At 36.7% G+C, this 20,341-nt stretch overlaps 1 protein-coding gene across 2 annotated transcripts in view; it reads left to right on the forward strand.

Moving 5' to 3' along the window:
- The window catches only part of WNK3 (WNK lysine deficient protein kinase 3), a 116,377-nt gene extending 98,964 nt beyond the window's left edge, over positions 1–17,413 (forward strand). For both annotated transcript variants that reach the window (XM_045537623.1, XM_045537624.1), the window contains 2 exons: positions 12,533–12,735; positions 17,001–17,413. In XM_045537623.1, coding sequence (XP_045393579.1) covers positions 12,533–12,735; positions 17,001–17,330 — 533 coding nt within the window. In that variant the 3' untranslated portion in view covers positions 17,331–17,413. The remainder of the gene's footprint in view (positions 1–12,532; positions 12,736–17,000) is intronic.
- The last annotated feature ends 2,928 nt before the right edge of the window (positions 17,414–20,341 follow it).

The raw sequence follows: 20,341 nt of genomic DNA on the forward strand, positions 1-20,341 counted from the left end.
TTATTAGAATGAACACTGAAATCATAAAGTTCCTTTTGCATGTTCTCATCTTCCATTTTTCAAATCAATTTCACAGCAAAATTTTTTCTTTTGATATTTCACATTAGGTCCCTGAAATAACAAAAAAGTAAATCTGGAACATTGGCTGTTTTGCCATTATAACTGGTTGTTTCTAAATCTAATTGAATTATTTGTCTTATCCACATCTGCTCTGGTACAGAGTTGCTTTTATCCACCTTTGAACTCTTACAACTGAACAGTTGGTTTCAGAAAGATGGTACACAGTTTAGTAACTCTATTATACACTTCCCATAAGGCACTCTTCTTTCTTTTTCTGTAGATTAAAATTCATCTGCCAAAAACTGTTATTCATTTCCCTAAAACATAATAATCTCCAACTACATGCAGAGTATGATGTCCGTTACTGTTAAGAGAAGGTTATCCCCTCAAGGAGTTTACAGCAGTTTTGTATGTGGGTCTTCTTTAGTTTTGAAAGAGGTTTTAGCTGGGTTCTTGCTTGACAGTCTTTCTCTTTTAGCACTTTGATGATGTCATCCCATTGTCTTCTGGCGTGTATGGTTTCTGATGAGAAGTTAGCTCTTAATTTTATTAAACATCCTTTGTACATGATAAGCCTATTATTTGTCTTCTTTCAAGATTTTCTTTATGTCTTCTACTTTCTTCAATTGATTATGAGTGCCTAGGTATGGATCTCAGTGAGTTTATTCTAGCTGTAGTTCACTGAGCTTCTTGAATGTGTAGACTGATATTTGTCTTTCAATTTTGAAAGTTTGGAGCCATTATTGATTCTAATTTTCATCTGCCCCATTGTCTTTCGTTTCTACTTTTGGAACTCCTGTTTTGCATATTTGTCATGCTTGATGGTGTCCAACTGGTCTCTGAGGCTCTGTTCATTTTTATTTTCATTCTTTTTTCTTTCTATCCTTCAGAGTGGATTTCTCTAATAATCTATTTTCTTGTTGGCTGATTATTTCCTTTGCCAACCAAAATCTCTTTTTGGGTTCCTCTATTGAATTTTTCACTTCAGATATTGTACTTTTCAGCTCCAGAATTTCTATTTTGTTTTTTAAATATAACTTGTACCTCTATTCTCTATTTGGTGAGACATCATTGTCACAGTTTTCTTTAATTTTTTAGGCATCATTTCCTTAAGCTTGAATTTACAGTTGTTCCTTGGCATATGCAGAGATTGGTTCCAGGACCTCCCTGTGTATACCAAAATCCACACATACTCAAGTCCCACAGGCAGCTCTAAGGAACTCATGTATGAAAAGCTGGCCCTCCGCATACACAGGTTTTATATTCTGGGAATACTGTATTTTCAATCCACGTTTGGTTGAAAAAAGTCTGCACATCAGTGGACCTTCGCAGTTCAAACCTGTGTTGTTCAAGGTTAACTGTATTTATAATAGCTGATTTAAAGGCTTTGTCTACTAAGTCCAAAATGTAGGCCCTCTCCGGGATATCTTTGTTGGCTTCCCCCCCTGTTTTTTCTATATATGTGTCATATTTTACTGTTTCTTTGTGTGTCTCTAATTTTATGGTGAAAACTGGACATTTTAGATAATATAACAACTCTAATAATAGATTCTTCTATCCCTCAAGGTTTGTTGTTGCCATTTTTTTTGTTATTGTTGTTTTTCTTGTTGCTACTGATTTATTTAGTGATTTTCCTAATTTAGTATTCTCTATAGTGTATGGCCATTGAATCCCCTGCTAGATTTTTTAAAATTTTTGTTTTTATTTTCTTTCTTTCTTTATCTATCTATCTATCTAACTATTTATCTATCTATCTAGAGACAGGGTCTCACTCTGTTTCCCAGGCTGGAGTACAGTGGTGCAATCATAGCTCACTGCAACCTCTCACACCTGGACTCAAGTAGTCCTCCTGCCTCAGCCTCCTGAATAGCTGGCAATACAGGTGTGCACCACCATGGCCATCTAATTTTTAAAAATTTTTTCTAGAGACAGTGTCTAGCTATGTTGCCCAGCCTGGTTTTGAACTCCTGGCCTCTAGCATTCCTCTGGTCTTGGCTTCCCAAAGTGCTACAGGCATGATTATAGGTATCAACCACTGTGCACAGCCTTGTTTCCATTTTTTAAAAGCCTGGTTTCCTAAGGCTCACACCTGGGCCGGTACCATTTAGTAGTGAGCCAATGATTGGTCAGAAGATTTCATTAAATGCCTTGCCTGGATATCTTTTCCAAGGAAATCTCTGTGAGAAGGCACACCTTCAAACTTCAGACAAGACAACCTTTTGCTTCCTGTTTGCCTAGGAACCCAAGGTCAACCAGAAGACTGGTGCCTTCTCCCTTCTCAGGTCTTTCCTGGGCATGCCAGACTTTTATATTCCCAGGGATATGTCAGAGATTTTCAAGGTTTCCTATAGTCATCTAGTTCTCCCAGAATTCCCTTTTAATTCTAGACTAAGTTCTTGTTTGCTCCAACTGAAATCACAAGTGAGTTGTTGCCAGCACTTTCTCATTGTTTAATTATTGCCCTGCAGGTAGCCCCATACTCTCCACACCAGTATGTTCCTCCACTGCCAGCTGAGTGCAGCTTTGAGTGAAATCATATACCCACCTCACTGGAGAGTGGAAAATTTTCCAGGTTGCTGCATAATATTGACTGTGCACCAGGGATGGTGCTGTTAAGGGAGCTCAAAAAGAAGTCCGATCTCTCCATTGTCTGCAGTGCTGCTGGCTTTTGGCTACCAAAACACTGAGCTGGGGAGGAAGAGGGAATGGGAATTGCCCCAACTTAAAATTTCAGACACACCAGTAGTTTCAGTAGTTTGTCTTGCATAGACAATTTTAGTTTTGTTTGGTGGCTTTGGGTAATTGTTTGAGTTCTCAAATGGTTGGTTTTAGTTGTTTTGCCCATATTTTACTGTTTTCAAAGACAAGAAAGTTCACTCAGCCCCTTATTCTGCATTTTTAAAAGTCTATATCCTCCCTCCTTTTCTATTTTCTAGAGTTTGTGTTGAATTGCTATTAATTCTTCTTTAAATGTCTGCAAAATTTCCCAGTGAAACTATCTGGGCTCAGATTTCTTTTGGGGGAGGTTTTTAACTGCAAATCCTTTTTTTTTTTTTTTTTTTGAGACAGAGTCTCACTCTGTTGCCCTGGCTAGAGTGCCTTGGCATCAGCCTAGCTCACAGCAACCTCAAATTCCTGGGCTTAAGCAATCCTTCTGCCTCCACCTCCCGAGTAGCTGGGACTACAGGCATGTGCCACCATGCCCGGCTAATTTTTCTATATATATTTTTAGCTGTCCATGTAATTTCTTTCTATTTTTAGTAGAGACAGGGTCTTGCTCTTGCTCAGGCTGGTCTTGAACTCCTGAGCTCAAACAATCTGCCCGCGTCGGCCTCCCAGAGTGCTGGGATTACAGGTGTGAGCCACCGCGCCCGGCCTGCAAATTCTTTAATAGTAGTTATAGGATTATTTAAGTTATGTTATTTCATGTTCAATGAGTTTGGATAGTTTGTAGTTTGGGGGACTTGTTCCATTTCATCTACATTGTTGGATTTTTATGTTTAGAGTTCATTATTTTTAATATCTGGGGAATCTGTAGTGATATCACATATTTCATTTGTGGTGTTTGTAATTTGTGTCTTCCCTTTTTTTCTTTGTCAGTCTTGATAGAAGTTTATCAATTTTATTGATCTTTACAAAAATCCAGTTTTTGCTTTTGTTGACTTTTCTCTATTGTTTTTCTGTTTTAAATTTCATTGATTTCTGATCTTTTATTATTTCCTATCCTTCTATATGTTTCATATTTATTTTGCTCTTTTTTATATTTTCTTAAGGTGGAAGCTTAGATTATTGATTTGAGACCTTTCTTTTTTTATAAGTATTCAATACTATAAATTTTCCTGTAAGCACCACTGTAGCTGCATCTCCTGTTTTTTTTTAAATAAGATTTATTTTGGGGGAACAGTTTTAGATTTATAGAAAAATTGTGAAGACAGTACAGTGAATTCCCATGTATCCCACACCCAGTTTCCCATATTATTAACGTCTTGCATTAGTATGATAAATTTGTCACAACTAATTAACCAACCTTGATACATTATTATTAAAGTCCATACCTTATTTTGATTTCCTAGTTTTCACCTTAAATACCTTTTCTGTCCCAGAATGCCATGCAGGATACCATATTATATTTAGTGGTCATGTTTCCTTAGGCTCCCGTTGGCTTTAACAGTCTCTCAACCTTTCCTTCTTTTTGATGACCTTGACAATTTTGAGGAGTACTGGTCAGGTAATTTGTAGAACTTTAGTTTTGAACACTTTCTTACTTTCTGGCACTATAAGATGCTCTAGGATCATCTTATTTTCCTAGAAGCAGCCATTTTCATAAGGAACCCTCATTTCTTTTATTGGAAAATTGTATTAGAAACCAAAATCTCACTCTGGGAGGCCAAGGTGGGAGGATTGCTTGAGCTCAGGAGTTCGAGACCAGCCTGAGCAATAGTGACTCCTCATCTCTACTAAAAATAGAAAAAATTAGCCAGGCATCATGGTGTGCACCTATAGTCCCAGCTACTGCAGAGGCTGAGGCAGGAGGATCCCTTGAGCCCAGGAGTTTAAGGTTGCAGTGAGCTCTGATACCACCATTACACTCCACCCAGGGTAACAGAGTGAAACTCTCTCTCAAAAAAAAAAAAAAGAAGAAACCAAAATCTGAGTGGTTGAGGTATCATTGCTTCTAGGCCCTCTTGCCCGATAGATAAGGAACTACATATATGTATACACACACACACACACCCCATGACCATTTCTATATGTAGCCATCTGTATACCATACTAAAGTAAATTTGCATTCATATTGATGTCTCTAACTCTAATCCATTACCACATGGATCATTCTACCCATCTCTTCTTATCTGTAACCTTATTCTAGCAGTGAGAAACCTCACTCTCACCATCTTCCTGCCATTTACTTAATTGTTCAATTTCATTATACAAGTATAGTAGTTTCAGAATTGTTAACTCGTACCCCAGTGGGAAACACCTTTATCAACTAGAATACAGTGCTTATGTACAGTTTCTTTTAGTATTACAGGTGTCACTCATTTCCAAAGTTATATAGTTCACCTGTTTCCTTATCCTCTTATATGAGGTTGTTTCATACATTTGCAATATCAGTAGATTCTTTTGTCACATTCTACATTCCATTCTTGGATTCTTTGACCTCCTAAATGATTTTTTAAAGTTCCAAATGTCTTCTAATTTTCCTTGAGACTTCCTCATTGATCCATGGATTATTTGGTAGTGTGTTGTTTAATTTCCAAGTGTTTGGAGATTTTACTCATTATATTTTTTTTTTTACTAATTTGTACTTCATTATGGTCAGAGAACCATCCAGTCAACCTAAGATATGTGGAGAATTTATCAAGCTTCCTATGGCTGTCTTACTTCCCAGAGCTCCCTGTTAACTTCAGGCTGATGGAATTCCTGCTTCTAAAGTTCCAAATAAAGTGATTCCTCTATGGTAGCAGCAGCAGCAGCAGCAACAAAACTTATTGTTTCCTTAGCCTGCCCTACTTCAGTAGAATTGTTGGGCAACAGAGCTGGGTGGGGGTGATGGGAACAGCCCTGTGCAAAACATCACAGATTGCATGGTTCTTACCTAAAGTTCAGTAGTTTTCTTTCTTTCTTTTTATTTTTTCCTCTCTCTCTTGTAAGAAACAGCATCTTGCTCTGTCACCCAGGCTAGGGTGCAGTGGTGTGATCATAGCTCACTGCAGACTTGAACTCCTGGGCTTAAGCAATCCTCCCTCCTCAACCTCTCAAGTAGCAGGACTACAGCTAGGTGCCACCACACCCAGCTAATTTTTATTTTTATTTTTTTTAGAGATGGGGGGGGTCTTGCTATGCTGCCCGGGCTGGTCTGGAACTTCTGGCCTTAAGCGATCCTCCCCCGTCACCTTCCCAAAGTGCTGGGATTACAGGCATGAGCCACTGCACCTGACCCAGTAATTTTCATCAATAAATGCTTCCGATTTTGTTGTATGCCTCTGGGCAAATTCTGGAGTGCTAAAATGGTTGTTTTTGAATTTTGTCCAACTTTATGACTGTTTTTGAGGGAGCAGATTTGTTAACCTCCTTACTCTGTTATGCTGGAAGCCAGAAAGTATTATTTAGCAGATAGGAAAGAGAGTATCTGACTATTGTACTTCTGTTAAATTAACTTATTCTTAAAATGTTTAGATCAGTTCCAAACCAGACTTAATATAAAATGATAATGTCTTCTTAAGTAGGAACTGAATTTTTATTTTCTCTTTCTTTTTATAACTCATGGGGCAACATTTACAAAGATAGGGTGCTCCACACATATTTCTAGTGGTTTTGTTACTTTATTGCCTGTCACAGAAACAGGTGATTTCCTATTTGTAGCTCTACTGGCGCTCTTTCAATACTTGCTGGCATTTCATATCGTTCCCATTTGGCCAAGGTTGGTGGACACATTTGTAGGCCTTAGCACAGCATTTCATAAATTATCAGCAAGGAGTTAATAAGTATTGCATGGTCAAATGCAAAATGTGGGATTCGATCATATGAAAACTGGTTTCTTCACCGTATAACCTCTTAACTCCTTTAATGTGCTAATATGAATTGAGAATTTCCAAGAAAGGAAATAATATATAACATTTCCCAAAACAATTTTACCAGAGAACCCATTTTCATAGAATACATTTTAAGAAGCACTGCTCTGACACATACATATATTATATGTATGTATGTGTGTGTGTGTGTGTGTGTACAGAGAGAGAGAGAGAGAGAGAGATCCACAGTCATCCTTCCCTGCCCACAACTATACCTGTTTTGTGGAAAACGTTAGCTGATGAATGGTATTGAAATTTAATGGTATCCATAATTCATATGTGTAATTATCTTACAATATGAGCACTGTGGTAAATTGTACAAAATAAAGTTAACATAATAGGCATGAGACCACTGCTATCTTTAGAAAGGCCTGCTTGCAAGGTTTGCACTTGGCTGGTATGTGGGAACTTGGTTTCCCTCTGTTCCCTAACTGGTAAATAGTTCACTTTGCCTAGTTTGTTGGTACAAATGTGATTTATGCTGAACACCTGTTTTCCTTCTGAGAGTCTGGAATTTTGTTATGTGCCTCTAGGACCAGCCCCCAGTGAAAATCTTGGACACCAAATCTCTAAAGGTCTTCCCAGGGCAGAAACTCATATACCTGTTGCTGCATTTTTTTGTTGCTGCAGAAATGAGCATACTCAACTATGCCCCCTCACAATAGGGAGAGTGCATAAAGTAGTATGTGCACGAATTTCTCTAGACTCCTGTCCTTTTCCTTTGCTGATCCTATTGTGTATTCTTTCACTGTAATAAACCTTGGCCATGAATACAACTATATGTTGAGTCCTGTGAGACCTTCTAGCAAATCACTGAATGTGTGGGTGATCTTGGAGATCCCAAAACATAATCATATTACATACATTGTCTTAATCCTCAAAACAGTATTGAAAGGTAGGTAAATATTAGTGTTTGTCTTTTATAGATAAGGAGACTGAAGTTAGTGAGGTAGGTTTAGCAACTTCCCTAGGATCTCAGTTAATAAGTGATAGAATCCAAATCTGTCTGACTCCAAAGTCTTGGCTCTTAACTATTATATTGTATTGCTTCTAATACCATAAACTGTGTCTGCAATGGGTTGAAAGGAATGAATGATGATAGTGATCTGAGAATACTTCGTGCAGGAGTTAGGATTTGAGTTGGTATTGAAGAGTAAATGGGCAGCATTAAAATAGATTAAGTGGAGGGGAATGAGTATTGTCAATTGCATGATATTAAGGCATGCATGTGGTAAAATGCAAGATTTATTTGGGAGACAGACAATATAACAGTTGGGTGAAATGGAGGAAACTCTAGAAAGTTTTTTTCTATACTTTTTTCTTTTCTTTTGAAATGGGTTCTTGTTATGTTGCCTAGGCTGCAGCTTTGAACTCCTGGGCTCGTGTGATCCTCCTGCCTCAGCCTCCCAAGTAGCTGGGCTTACAGGTACGTGCCACCATGCCTGGCTCCTTCCATACTTTTAAGAGAAACAAACTTTAGCAGCTGCCACAGCTTGTCATGCTAGTGTTTAGTGTAAAATAATGTATCTGATCTAACACACATATATTTAAGCTCAATAAGTGAGATATGTTTGTTTAAGGATAATAAGATAATGTATTTGTTCTGCAAAGACAACAATGATTTCCAAGGACTTTGCCACCTAAATAAGTTGAAGCCCTACTATTGTTAGCGTTAAGGAATTATGTATGTATGTATGTAGAGGAGGGAAATACTGAAAACAGCTTTTAACTGATACCAATCTGGTGACAGTATGAAGAATATATTGGTTAGAGCCAGGGAGTTAGTCCATTTAGATCATTACAATCACAGTGGTCCATGCATGAGATGATTAAGAGCTTAGAGAATTTTAGAAATGAAAATGGACAAAAGACACCATACAGGATGAATTGCCATGATGTAGTGATGTACTGGATATGTGTGTGTTTGTGGGGAGATCCAAAGGATCTGAGTCTGGGTGGTTTGGAGAAAATATTGTATGTTTAACAGAAATATGACATTTAGGCAAACTGTCATGCCAGGACCATGGATGTATTGAACTTAATGATTTATTAACATCCAAGTAGAAAAGCACATTTGAAGTTAGTTGTGAAATTGGGATTGAAGAGAGAAATCAAGGTTTGAGATGAGATGGAAACATTTGCAGTGGTGATCACTGAAGCTATCTGAATAGAGGCATCACCTTAGGGGGAAAGAACAAAAAAGAGCACCAAGGACTGAACTCTGGTTTTATTCATTCCATCAATAAGAAATGAATATTAAAGAATACCTTTGAAGTTAATAAGTAATGTTATTACTACCTATTATAAACCACATTTGCCAAGTACTTATTTTAATGTGCATTGATCGGGTACTTTCTGGTTTGTGAACTTTAAATTAAGTGATCTTTTATAGTGTGATATGAATACCTTTTAGATAAAACCAATAAATAAATGATCCCTACCATATACAAAGCAAAGTTAAGCACTGAATAACATTCAAATAGCATTTTTTTCCTTCTCATATATAGCACATTGTTCTTGGTGACTTTGGGTGTGTGTGTGTGTGTGTGTGTGTGTGTGTGTGTGTGTGTGCGCGTGTGTGTGTGTGTGTGTGTGTGTGTGTGTGTAGATCTTTATGTTGCCTGCTTAGGAGTGGAATTGCCCCAGCCTCTGTTTCATTTAAATAGTTGTTTTGGTTTGTTCATTAATTTTTCCTCCATTTGTCGGCTGTTGTACCAGTAGTGCAGCAGTTGTCACTGACTGCCATTGAGTATTCAAGATAACTTGTTCCACCAGATTTGTGCACAAGAGTCCTAACATTATATTTTCCCTTAGTGTAGAAATGTTCTTAAATGAATGACATTTATACTTACCTCTCTGCAACAAATTTTTTAGAAGCAGAAGGAATTGAGCACAAAAATATTCCAAAGAGAAGTTGGTGGACAAAACTGCTAGTAGCACTAATATGTTTATGTTTCTGACTAATCTTCTCCTTTTCATACTACCTGCTGACATTCTTCCAGGGTAAGAACACAGTCTACAAAGGCTTCAGCTCTTACGTCTTCTCCAACTTTATTGTTCTATTTATTCTCTCCCTGGAGTAGACAGAGAATTAAATGAATGTGTAAAGGGATAACAAGAAAAAATATTTATATTATAGGCTGACTTGTGTGTCTTAGGATTTTAAGTCTTAGAAAAATAGGAATTGCAACAAGGTTGGTATGTCATTTTAATACATCGTGGTTGCCTCAAATTAATAATAAACATTGTTGTTATAAAACTCTTATATATGTGAATGTTCCAATTAATTCATTAAAGTCTTTTTGTTTTTATGAGACAGGGCCCTGCTCTGTCACCCAGGCTGGAGTGCAGTGTGGCCTGATCATAGCTCAGTATAACATTGAACTCCTGGGCTCAAGCAATCCTCCTGTCTCAGCTTCCTGAGTAGCTATGACTACAGGCACATGCCACCATGCCCAGCTAGTTTGTAAAATTTTTTTGTGGAGATGGGGTCTCACTGTGTTGCCCAGCCTGGTCTTGAATTCCTGGCTTCAAGTGTTCCTCCCACCTTGGCCTCCCAAAGTGTTGGGATTATAGGTGTGAGCCACCACATCCGGCCCTCATTAAACTCTTCTTAAGCAATTTTCATTAATATTTTTATTTAATATTTAATCTCCTTGAATCTAAGCTTTCAGTAGTGCAGGGTTCATAGAGAATCACAGACTATGCATAGGCAGTCATGAGATTATCATGTTCCTCCTTATTAAGTAATGTCTTCATCCAAGATTAATCCAGAACAACAGCTTTAAACCATTTCCTAGTTTATTACATCAGCTGGCATGGTATATTGGAAAGCACACTGACTTGACAGTCAGGATACCTGGGTTCTAGCCCTAGCATATAACCCCAGTTGTTTACCTTCTGGGTCCCAGTTTCACTATCTATAAAATACAATGATATTTGCTGTCCCTGTATTACAGGCCTGTTTAAGTTTCAAAGAAGATAAAGAAAAGTACGTTGAAAATGTTAATATGAAGGATTCTAATATTATCTTTTGCATTTTCCATATTTTTTCGTGATTAAAAATTACCATAACAAATGTACAAGAAAGTTTCACATATTTCTTCAGTTAAATCCCTGGAAATATTATTGTGCTTAAATTTCACAACTATATTTAAAATTGATTTTATTTTATCTTTTTATTGATACATAATAATTGTACATATTCATGGATTACATGTTACATCTTGATACAAGCACACAACATACAATGATCAAATCAGGGTAACTGGGACAAGATTCACCTAAAACATTCATCATTGCTTTATGTTGGGAGCATTTGAAAACTTCTAGCTATTCTGAAATACAATAAACTATTGTCAACTATAGTTGTCCCATTGTACCAGTGAACATCAGAACTTCTTCCTTCTATTAAACAGAATTACCCCTTCACCAACATCTCTTCATTACCCCATCCCACCCCCCTGACCAATCTCTGGTAGCCACCATTCTATTCACTACTTACTTGAGATCAATTTTTTTTTAGGTCTCATATATGAGTGTTAAAATGAAATATTTGTCTTTCTGTGCCTGGTTTATTTCACTTAAAATAATGTCCTCCAGATCTATCCATGTTTCTGCAAATGACAAAATTTCCTTCTTTTTCATGGCTAAATAATATTCCTTTATGTACAAACACCATATCATTTTTATCCATTCATCCCTTGATAAACCCTTAAGATGATTCCATAATTTAACCATTGTGAATAATGCTGCAATAAACACTGAAGTGCAAATATCTTCTAGTTACATTTTATGACTTTGCCTCACCCAAGCGAGGTTTAGAGGCATGCCATTCCCCTCTACAATGCTCATTGTGTCTGTGACCCTTAGTTATGAGTTTGTCCCCCTCAACCCTCTAATCCCTGGAGAGTATCACTACCGTGTGAGCACCATAGTGTTGATCAGTTAGTACCAATTTGACAGCGAGTATACGTGTAGACTATTCCTCTGATCTTGTGATACCTCACTGCGGATAATAAAATTGATTTTGACCTACCGTGTAAGTTTTTGGCTTATAATTCAATCAGAGGAATTAGAACCCTATGAATATTTTCTATGAGAATGATTTCATAAGCATGGATAATAGTACTAAATTATCATTTAAAGACTTGGTGTGATGTTCAGATTAGGAAACTTTGTACTAGTCAGAGTCCTCTGTAATTGATTAATTTATTTAAACATTTTTATGCTCCAGAACTCACGAGGCTCATCAAACCATCTGCATCCTCATTTCTGCTATTGTAGATAACACATTCTTTTTTAAAATCATTAACAGAAATATTGGTAAAAGAATAATATGAGATTCTAGTTTTCTGAAGCTTGTTGAAAGTAAGTATAATAATATTGAAAAGAGAGAGAGTCTTTGTCTAGACTTTAGAGTTTCAGGTCTTTAACTAATTGTAAGAACCTGGGCATGGCAATTTACTCTTTCTGGGCCTCGTTTTTCCATTATAAAACAAGTGGTTTGCACTAGACCTCTAAGGTTTTTTCGTTTACTAACATTCTGTGATTCTTTTTTTAATGCTTCTAAGCATCTATCTGAGGAAGCTGATGAAAATATTAGAGTTTATACTAATTTTGGGAGATCCTATTTATTATACTTGATTTATACCTAAGGTAACCATATAATTTGCTGTCCAAACAAGAGGAAACTTTTGAGATTAAAAGGGAATACTGTGTGTGAGTAACTCCAGGACACCAGCTTTAAACCAGGAATATCCCAGGTAAACTTCAATGTCTGGTCACCCTAATCTGTATCCCATGTGCGGTTCTGTTAACTGCATTGTTGGCCAAAGAAGACTTATCAATTTATCAGTTATAATTCCTTTTCATGGTTTCTCTGTTTTTTCTTATAGATCCACTGTGTGTGGAGAGTAATGCAACATCATGCCAGCAGTCTGCAGCCACTAAAAAGGGGATGTTCACAGATGATTTACACAAGCTGGTGGATGACTGGACAAAGGAAGCAGTAGGAAATTCTCTTATTAAGCCAAGTTTAAACCAACTTAAACAGAGTCAACACAAATTAGAGACAGAAAACTGGAACAAAGTATATGAAGTAAGTTGTTTATGAGAACTAAAACCATAAAAATTGAATCACTTATGCCTATGGTTACAGTCACTATGAGAAAGTGGTGTGACTTGATAACATAGGGACTTTTATCTTTGTCTAGATTCATTATGCCTTTGAGCAGATTATCTTTTAGACCAGGGGTCAGTAAACTTTTTCTAGGAAGGGGCCAGTTAATAAATATTTTAGGCTTTTCAAGACATAGGATTACAACTACCCAAATCCATTGTAGTGCAAAAGCAGCCATACACAATATGTAAACAAATGGTGTGGCTTTGTTCCATAAAACTTGACTTACAAAAAGAGGTGGCAGACCATAATTTGCTTACCCTGTTTTAGACTATTCTAGCTTTAAAAAAAAACATCAAATATCAAAGAAGAAAGCATCTGGAGTGAGGGTTAATTCAATCCTGTGGTGCAAGAAGAGTTTGGGTTTTGAGGAAAAGCTATCCTATGTTGTACATCAGTATTCTTACAGCCAATAAGTTATTTGTTCAGTATGAAAAAGAATTTTAAAACTATTTAAGCTAGAATATTATAAGAGGTATCTTAATTTTATGTACGAGATCCCTAGTTATTACATGTGGCCTTAGGTATACATGCAATTGAAATGTAGAAAGATGTCCACAATGCATTCTAGAGTAGGAAGAAGGCAGGTTTATAGAACAGCATACATAGTATAATATAATTTAGGCAAAATTGTATATATTAGATATATGTTTATATGCATAGAGAAATATGAAAAGCCACAAAAAATATGCTGGATGGTGGAATTTGGGCCTTATTTTATTTTGTACTTTCCTGTGTTTGAATTTTTAAAGTAAGTGACATTTTTTCAAAATGAGTAAACCGATTAAAATGTGAATCAGGGCTTAGAATCTTAACCCTCATAATTGAAAGAGCTATATCTCTGTGTATGTGTGTTATGTTTGTGTACATATATAGTCATTGAATATAGTTTGGTAAAGTCTGATAGTACATTTATTATTAATATTGAATAAAAATTTTTAAAATCCTAGATTTGCCAAACTAATAACCAATGTATCTCCTTGGGGTTCTGTGTATTTTTCTTACTCCTGGCACCAGTTTATACACAGATAGTATCACCATTGTAAAAATTGGAAGCCTTTATAGGCAAATTTCAAATGTAAATGTATTTATATTGCCAGTGGGAGACCTTCTGAGTACTGTGTGAATGGAGGCTTTTGTTGACTAGTTGAGGGTGGTTTATTGCAGTATAATAGAGGATATTGGGAGGAAGGGCCAGTAGAAAATGATGTGTGAACAAAAGTAGTGAAGTTCATTTAACAGACTTGGGTTCCAATCTCAGCTTAGTCATTTACTAGTTGTGTGACTTTAGATAAGTCATTTGATCTCTCTGTGCCTCAGTTTTTGTATCTTTCAAACAGGAATAATACCTGCTTTCCAAGATTGCTGTGAGGATTAAATGAGATAACACCTATAAAGCTGTACCTTTACAGGTGTTATATAGTAGGTACCCTATATATGGTAACTATTTTTGTATTTTTAGGTTCAGTTCATTATATCTTTTTTTTTTTTTTTGAGACAGAGTCTCGCTTTGTTGCCCGGGCTAGAGTGAGTGCCATGGCGTCAGCCTAGCTCACAGCAACCTCAAACTCCTGGGCTTAAGCGATCCTACTGCCTCAGCCTCCTGAGTAGCTGGGACTACAGGCATGCGCCACCATGCCCGGCTAATTTTTTCTATATAGATTTTTAGCTGTCCAAATCATTTCCTTCTATTTTTGGTAGAGACGGGGGGGGGGGGGAGGGTCTCACTCTTGCTCAGGCTGGTCTCGAACTCCTGACCTCGAGCGATCCACCCGCCTCGGCCTCCCAGAGTGCTAGGATTACAGGTGTGAGCCACCGCGCCCAGCCAGTTCATTGTATCTTTATGTAGAGAGCCCATCGCACTAATATTCTTCCATGTTATTGTTCTGTAGCCTTAATTAGAAATATTTGTTTGCACAACATTTATGTAACAAGCCCATTACTGTGTACCAGGCTCTCTGCCAGGAGTTCAAGACCAGCCTATGTTGCCTACTGTGAGCAATATAGCAAGACCCCCATCTCTACAAAAAATACAAAAAGTAGCCAGACATGGTGGCATGCACCTGTAGTCCCAGCTACTCAGGAGGCTGAGGCAGGAGGATCGCTTGAGCCCAGGAGTTTGAGGTTGTAGTGAGCTATGATGATGCCACGGCACTCTGGCCTGGGCAACAGGCAACATAAAAAAGCATAAAAATAAATAAAAAATATTTTTAGAAAAGAAAGTGATGACTGAGCAGAGATCTGAAAGACGAGTAGGTATTAACTATGTAAAAAGGGGAGGGAATGTGATTCCATGCAGAAAGAATAACATATGCAAAGGAAAGCCCTGTATGAGGAAGGGAGCATGAAGGGACTGAAAGTTCGCCAGTTTGGCAGAAGTAAAGAGTACTGAGTTGGTACACAATGAATCTAAGGAGGTAGATGGGGTGTTAAAAGTGGTGATGATAAGGAATTTTGTCTTTATTTTAAGAAAGATAGATAGCCATTGAAGCCCTAGGGTTGACATGATCAGATTTATTTTTTTGAAAATATCACTGACTGAAGCAAGAGGAAAGCATTATTGGGGGTAAGGATAGATGTTGGCAGACCAATTAAGAGTTAGTCATAGTAGTCTAGATAAAGGGAAGTTGAGTTGAAGAGAAGTGAACAGATTCCAAAAAATATTTGAGAGAGAAAATGGACTTGGTGACAGAATGAATGTATAGCAGAGGGGAAGTATCAAGGCCGGGTTTCTGGCTTGTATAACTAGATACCATTCCAGTGGATGAATCCCTGAAATGGGGAACATGAGCAGTGTGCTTTGGTAGGGGAAGATTGCACATTTAGTTTGGGGCATTTTGAATCTGAGATGTCTTTGAAATATCCAAGAGGAGATTTATAACCTCTCCAATTTTTCTTTTTTAAAAAATAAAATTAGGTTATTGTTTGTAAACCAGTAATGTTTATTATAGTGATTAACCAATACAGAAAAGTACAAATTTAAAAATATTACCTTCAAATCCTACCACCCAGAAATGATTTTCATTAACTTTAGGTAAACATAATTTCAGATAGCATTTTAATAAAGTTATTTCCATGCATACATAGAAAGCTATCATACTCTATGTGCTGTTTTGAATCAGAAATATTAAATTTAATTTTACTTTAACAGAAAACACTGATATTAAGAAGGGATTGCTGAACTTTAAATAAATGTTTTTCACCTGAAAAGATATTGCCATTCATTCTTGAGTCAAACTAAAAATCTTTACACTAAGTTGAAAATTTCTAATTAAAGATTAGTTGAAACTTTAAAGTTTAGTTTTTAGCTAAGTGTAGTTGAAAATTTAGTTTTAGCTTGACAAGTGAATTTAGAAGAACTAAGCATTTGGGACTTATACCAAGCTCTCCTTTAGTCTAATGCTCTCCTAACTGAGCCATTTCTGCTGCCTCCAAGCTCTCCTTTAAATGAGAATTACTTTCATTGGACTTCTTATTCCCATGTGCATAAGATTTCAGTAATCTCTATACATATGAATAATTATAATACAATATGATAAGAGTCAGGAATATATTTTCTCAGTACTGCCAAAAACATAATTATCTCATCTTGAGTTTAAATTTCCGATAAAATAACATAAATGTCAGACTTTAAGACAGTGAATAGGAGGTAGGGGTAGAAAGGAGACATTTACTGAGCACCTGCTATATGCCAGGTTCTTTCCACTATGCCACACTAAATCATGCTCCTTTGTTTCCAAAGAATTATGTACTAAGATGGCTATTCTTGTCTATAGCACTGTATGAGAGAATGCTGACAGAAGGAAATAAAAATAGAAGAGTAGTGCTAGCATAGGAAAGGAGGGACTAAAAATGTGAACAGGATTTTAGTCTAGGCTTTGGAGTTAGCTAGAACTGTGTTCAAATCCCCGCCTCACTATTAACTTGCTTAGTGGTGCTGGGTGAGTTACCAATTTTGAGCTTCTGTTTCCTCATCTGAAAAATGCCTACCCTGCAAGGCAGGGCAGTTATGAAGATGAAATGAAATAAGGTATGTAACCATGCTTAGTACACAAAAAGGCACTCCAAAAATGGTAGCTACACACAATGGGAATAGTAAGCCAAAAAGAATAAGAAGGAATATAGACTGGTAAAAGCATATACCAAATAAACTGATCTTTTGTTTTTATTTTTGTTTCTGTTAGAATACTTCATCTACTATGGGCTACACATCAACATGGATTTCTTCTCTGTCCCAAATCCGTGGAGCTGTCCCAACTTCCTTACCACAAGGACTCTCACTCCCTTCATTTCCTGGGCCATTATCATCATATGGAATGCCCCATGTTTGTCAGTATAATGCTGTCGGGGGGACAGGGTATCCAGTACAGTGGGTAGGAATTTCAGGAACAACACAACAGTCTGTAGTAATTCCTACCCAATCTGGGGGACCATTCCAGCCGGGGATGAATTTGCAGGCATTTCCAACTTCATCAGTGCAGAATCCAGCCACAATCCCTCCTGGTCCCAAATGAATCAGAGTAGATGATGAAGAAAAGGGAGAATTTTTTCAGAATTATTTTCAGGACACCTAAGACATTAACATTTCTTCTTCTTGGGTTCTGCCATATTTTTCCTCATTTGAGTTTACCTTAGACTGTAATTTTTGTTGTTCCAATGTGGTATTTGGTACAGCTCATCATTCTGTAGAAATGTGCAGTTTGCACATAGAACACTGCACATAGAAATGTTTTTTCACTTTGAATCCTATCCTCTTTGATACTTGATTTTTTAAAAATACCATTCAGAATGCTTTAATAAGCTCTCCTTGAGCATTACCATTTCCAGGACATTTTCCATGCGTTGCTGAGAAGCCCCCATTTTTTTTTTTTTTTACTGCTGCTGTCTGCAGCTGGATGATACTTTTCTTTAAAATGTGTAAACATTTACATTGATTCTCCTGAAACATGGATAAAGTGAGACCCTCCAACAACCAGAGTCTTGGGATTCTTCACATCTTTATCTTCAGTTTACCTTTCACAGAAGGCAGGGTAACGTACTGCAGGAAACGTTCTGGTGTATAAAATTAGAATAACTTGTCAACCAATACAGAACATGAGCCCTTTTTAATGTGATTTTCTTCCCATCATCATGGCAGTAGGAGTGAAGTCTTGTTTTGGGTGAGGGGGAGGGAAAGGAAAAAACAGAACTGTAACAGTTCCTTGATTCTGCAGATACCGTAGCTGCTTTAGGATTTCCGTAATAATTCAAAGCAGCTATCTTCTTGTTTCTCACATGCACACTACATTGGTTTTGAGCATCTGAGAGGCATTGGTTTGGCTTGCATTCTTTTGCAAGGGATATATTGCAGCTGATATGCATCTCATTTGGGGGGAATCCTTGTATTCCTAACAAAGGGGATTCAAATTACACCTCAGTCCATTCTTCTGAAGTGAAATTTACTTGACATAGTAGGTTTTGTAGGTTTTGAGACTTACACATGAAACACTGGCTTTACAGGGTTCTAAGAGATGTAGGGTATACACTGTCCTGCAGTGAGATAGTAGACCCTAGAAGGATACTATTTAAATTGCCCTTAGCTTTTTTTTGGATTACCACTTTTTAGTTATAGTTTCTTTTTAGTATCTGTAGCATCTTAGATGATTTTAGATCTTAGATGAGTTTGGCAGCCTCTTTAGAATCTGAGAGAGATCACTGTCAAGTTGCACTTTACTGGGTTTTATCCAGTTTTAGGAGGAGGGGAGGCAATGTCAAAATGATCACCTTTGGTTTTTAAGAAGGTTAAATATAATACTCTTAAAGGCTGGTCACAGGGTTACCTAATGCTCAGTCTATGAAACCCAAATAGAAATATTAAATGGTATTTATCAACTACCAAGTATATATGTTCAAACTACTTACGTTCCACTCTGAAGATTTCAAGGTTGTTTGTAGTACACATTTACCTAATTAGTAGTTCTGTCTACTGGTAAACATTCCAAATCATCAGCTTACATTTCTTTTAACATATTTTCCTCCATATTCCTTAAAAATTGTACCCCATGAGCTTGCCAGGTAATGAGGAAAACTTAATGGGTGTACTTCTTCCTCTTTTTTTTTTTTTTTTTTTTTTGGCACAGTCTACTTTGTGACATTAAGTACCCCTTTTCAAAAAAAAAAGTGTCTTATATTGCTTACCTGAGGATCACACCCTCTATAATGAAGATTCTGTCTCTATCATTTGGGGCATCCAGGACAGCATTTTGAGAATTGCTGTTGCTAAGATCCACAGTTTCTTTTCATAGAACATACCCTGTTTTGGATGAGTCTTTCCAAATCTTATGTACAGATTCTTCAAATTTCTTCTACAGTATTGGTTTGCAAGTTGAAGTGATTTTAGGACACTAGTGTAATGCAAATGCTTGCATTGCAGTGTTTTCCATGTGTACAAAAACAATTCTCCTAAAATCCGTAATTCTTTAAAACTGCTCGTGTTTCATTATAACAGTTGGCTTTGTGTAATTACATTGAGACATACAACCTATAAAGTGAAAATACTGCAGGTTTTAAGACCCCTTCTTCTCTAGTCACAATCTTTTTAAACAGTGTACCCCAGGATGAAAAAAGCTCCATGGACAACATGTACAATTACATTTATTAATGGCTGCTCTATATCATATGTCCTGCATTTTGCTATCACCTCTGTTTTACATATAATTCATCATTCTTGTTTGCCTGCAGACTTTTGCAGTGCCTTGTAATATTTACAATCTTTTCAGGTTTTTGCTGGAAAGAAAAGTAGTCTTCTAAAGTTTGAAGATGGTGAATAGTGTACTGCTGTCTCCATGCTGACTGCAGTAGCTGGGTTAACATATATGTTATGTATACATTATGTATATGTAACATGTATAAGTTTAAAAATACAGAAAAAGTGAGTTTGTGCAGAAATGAAGAAAACAATGTTATTCTCATCACTGTGGGTTTTTTAATTATTTTTTTCCCATTACTTAAATGTTTGATTCAGATTATAGTCACTTTGTAAATATTGGCTAGTTTTCTATCTAGGGGTTTTGCATTATTTCATAATTTTGCTAAATCATATAATAGTGCTGTTTTCATCCTTGCCTGAGGTACTTTCCCTCCCCATAAATAATTAACTCTTAAGGTAAAGCTCAGAAATTCCCTTCTTACTTAACAAAGAGCCTACTATATAAAAGGGCCTTCTACCCATTTCCAAAACACACACAAACCTGTCCTTTTCATTTTCCTTCTTGTAAAGGAGAAAAAGGTTGTATTTAACCATCCTGCTTGTAAAGTTTATTTGGGGGATAGTCTGTATGTCCAGCCACCATGTTTACTTCTCAAAGTGCAAGTCTGATGAATAGTACTGTATCTCCATATGTGGCAATGTGAGCATTTCATCATGAAGTACCTGCTGCTATGTCTGTGAAGTTGGGTGTAACATCATAAGAATATGAAATCAGTATTGGTGTAAATCTAATGAAAATAACCCTATGTATATTTGTAGCAGTCTTGAATCTCTATT

Source organism: Lemur catta, chromosome X (assembly GCF_020740605.2).
Source record: "Lemur catta isolate mLemCat1 chromosome X, mLemCat1.pri, whole genome shotgun sequence".
NCBI classification, from domain to species: domain Eukaryota; kingdom Metazoa; phylum Chordata; class Mammalia; order Primates; family Lemuridae; genus Lemur; species Lemur catta.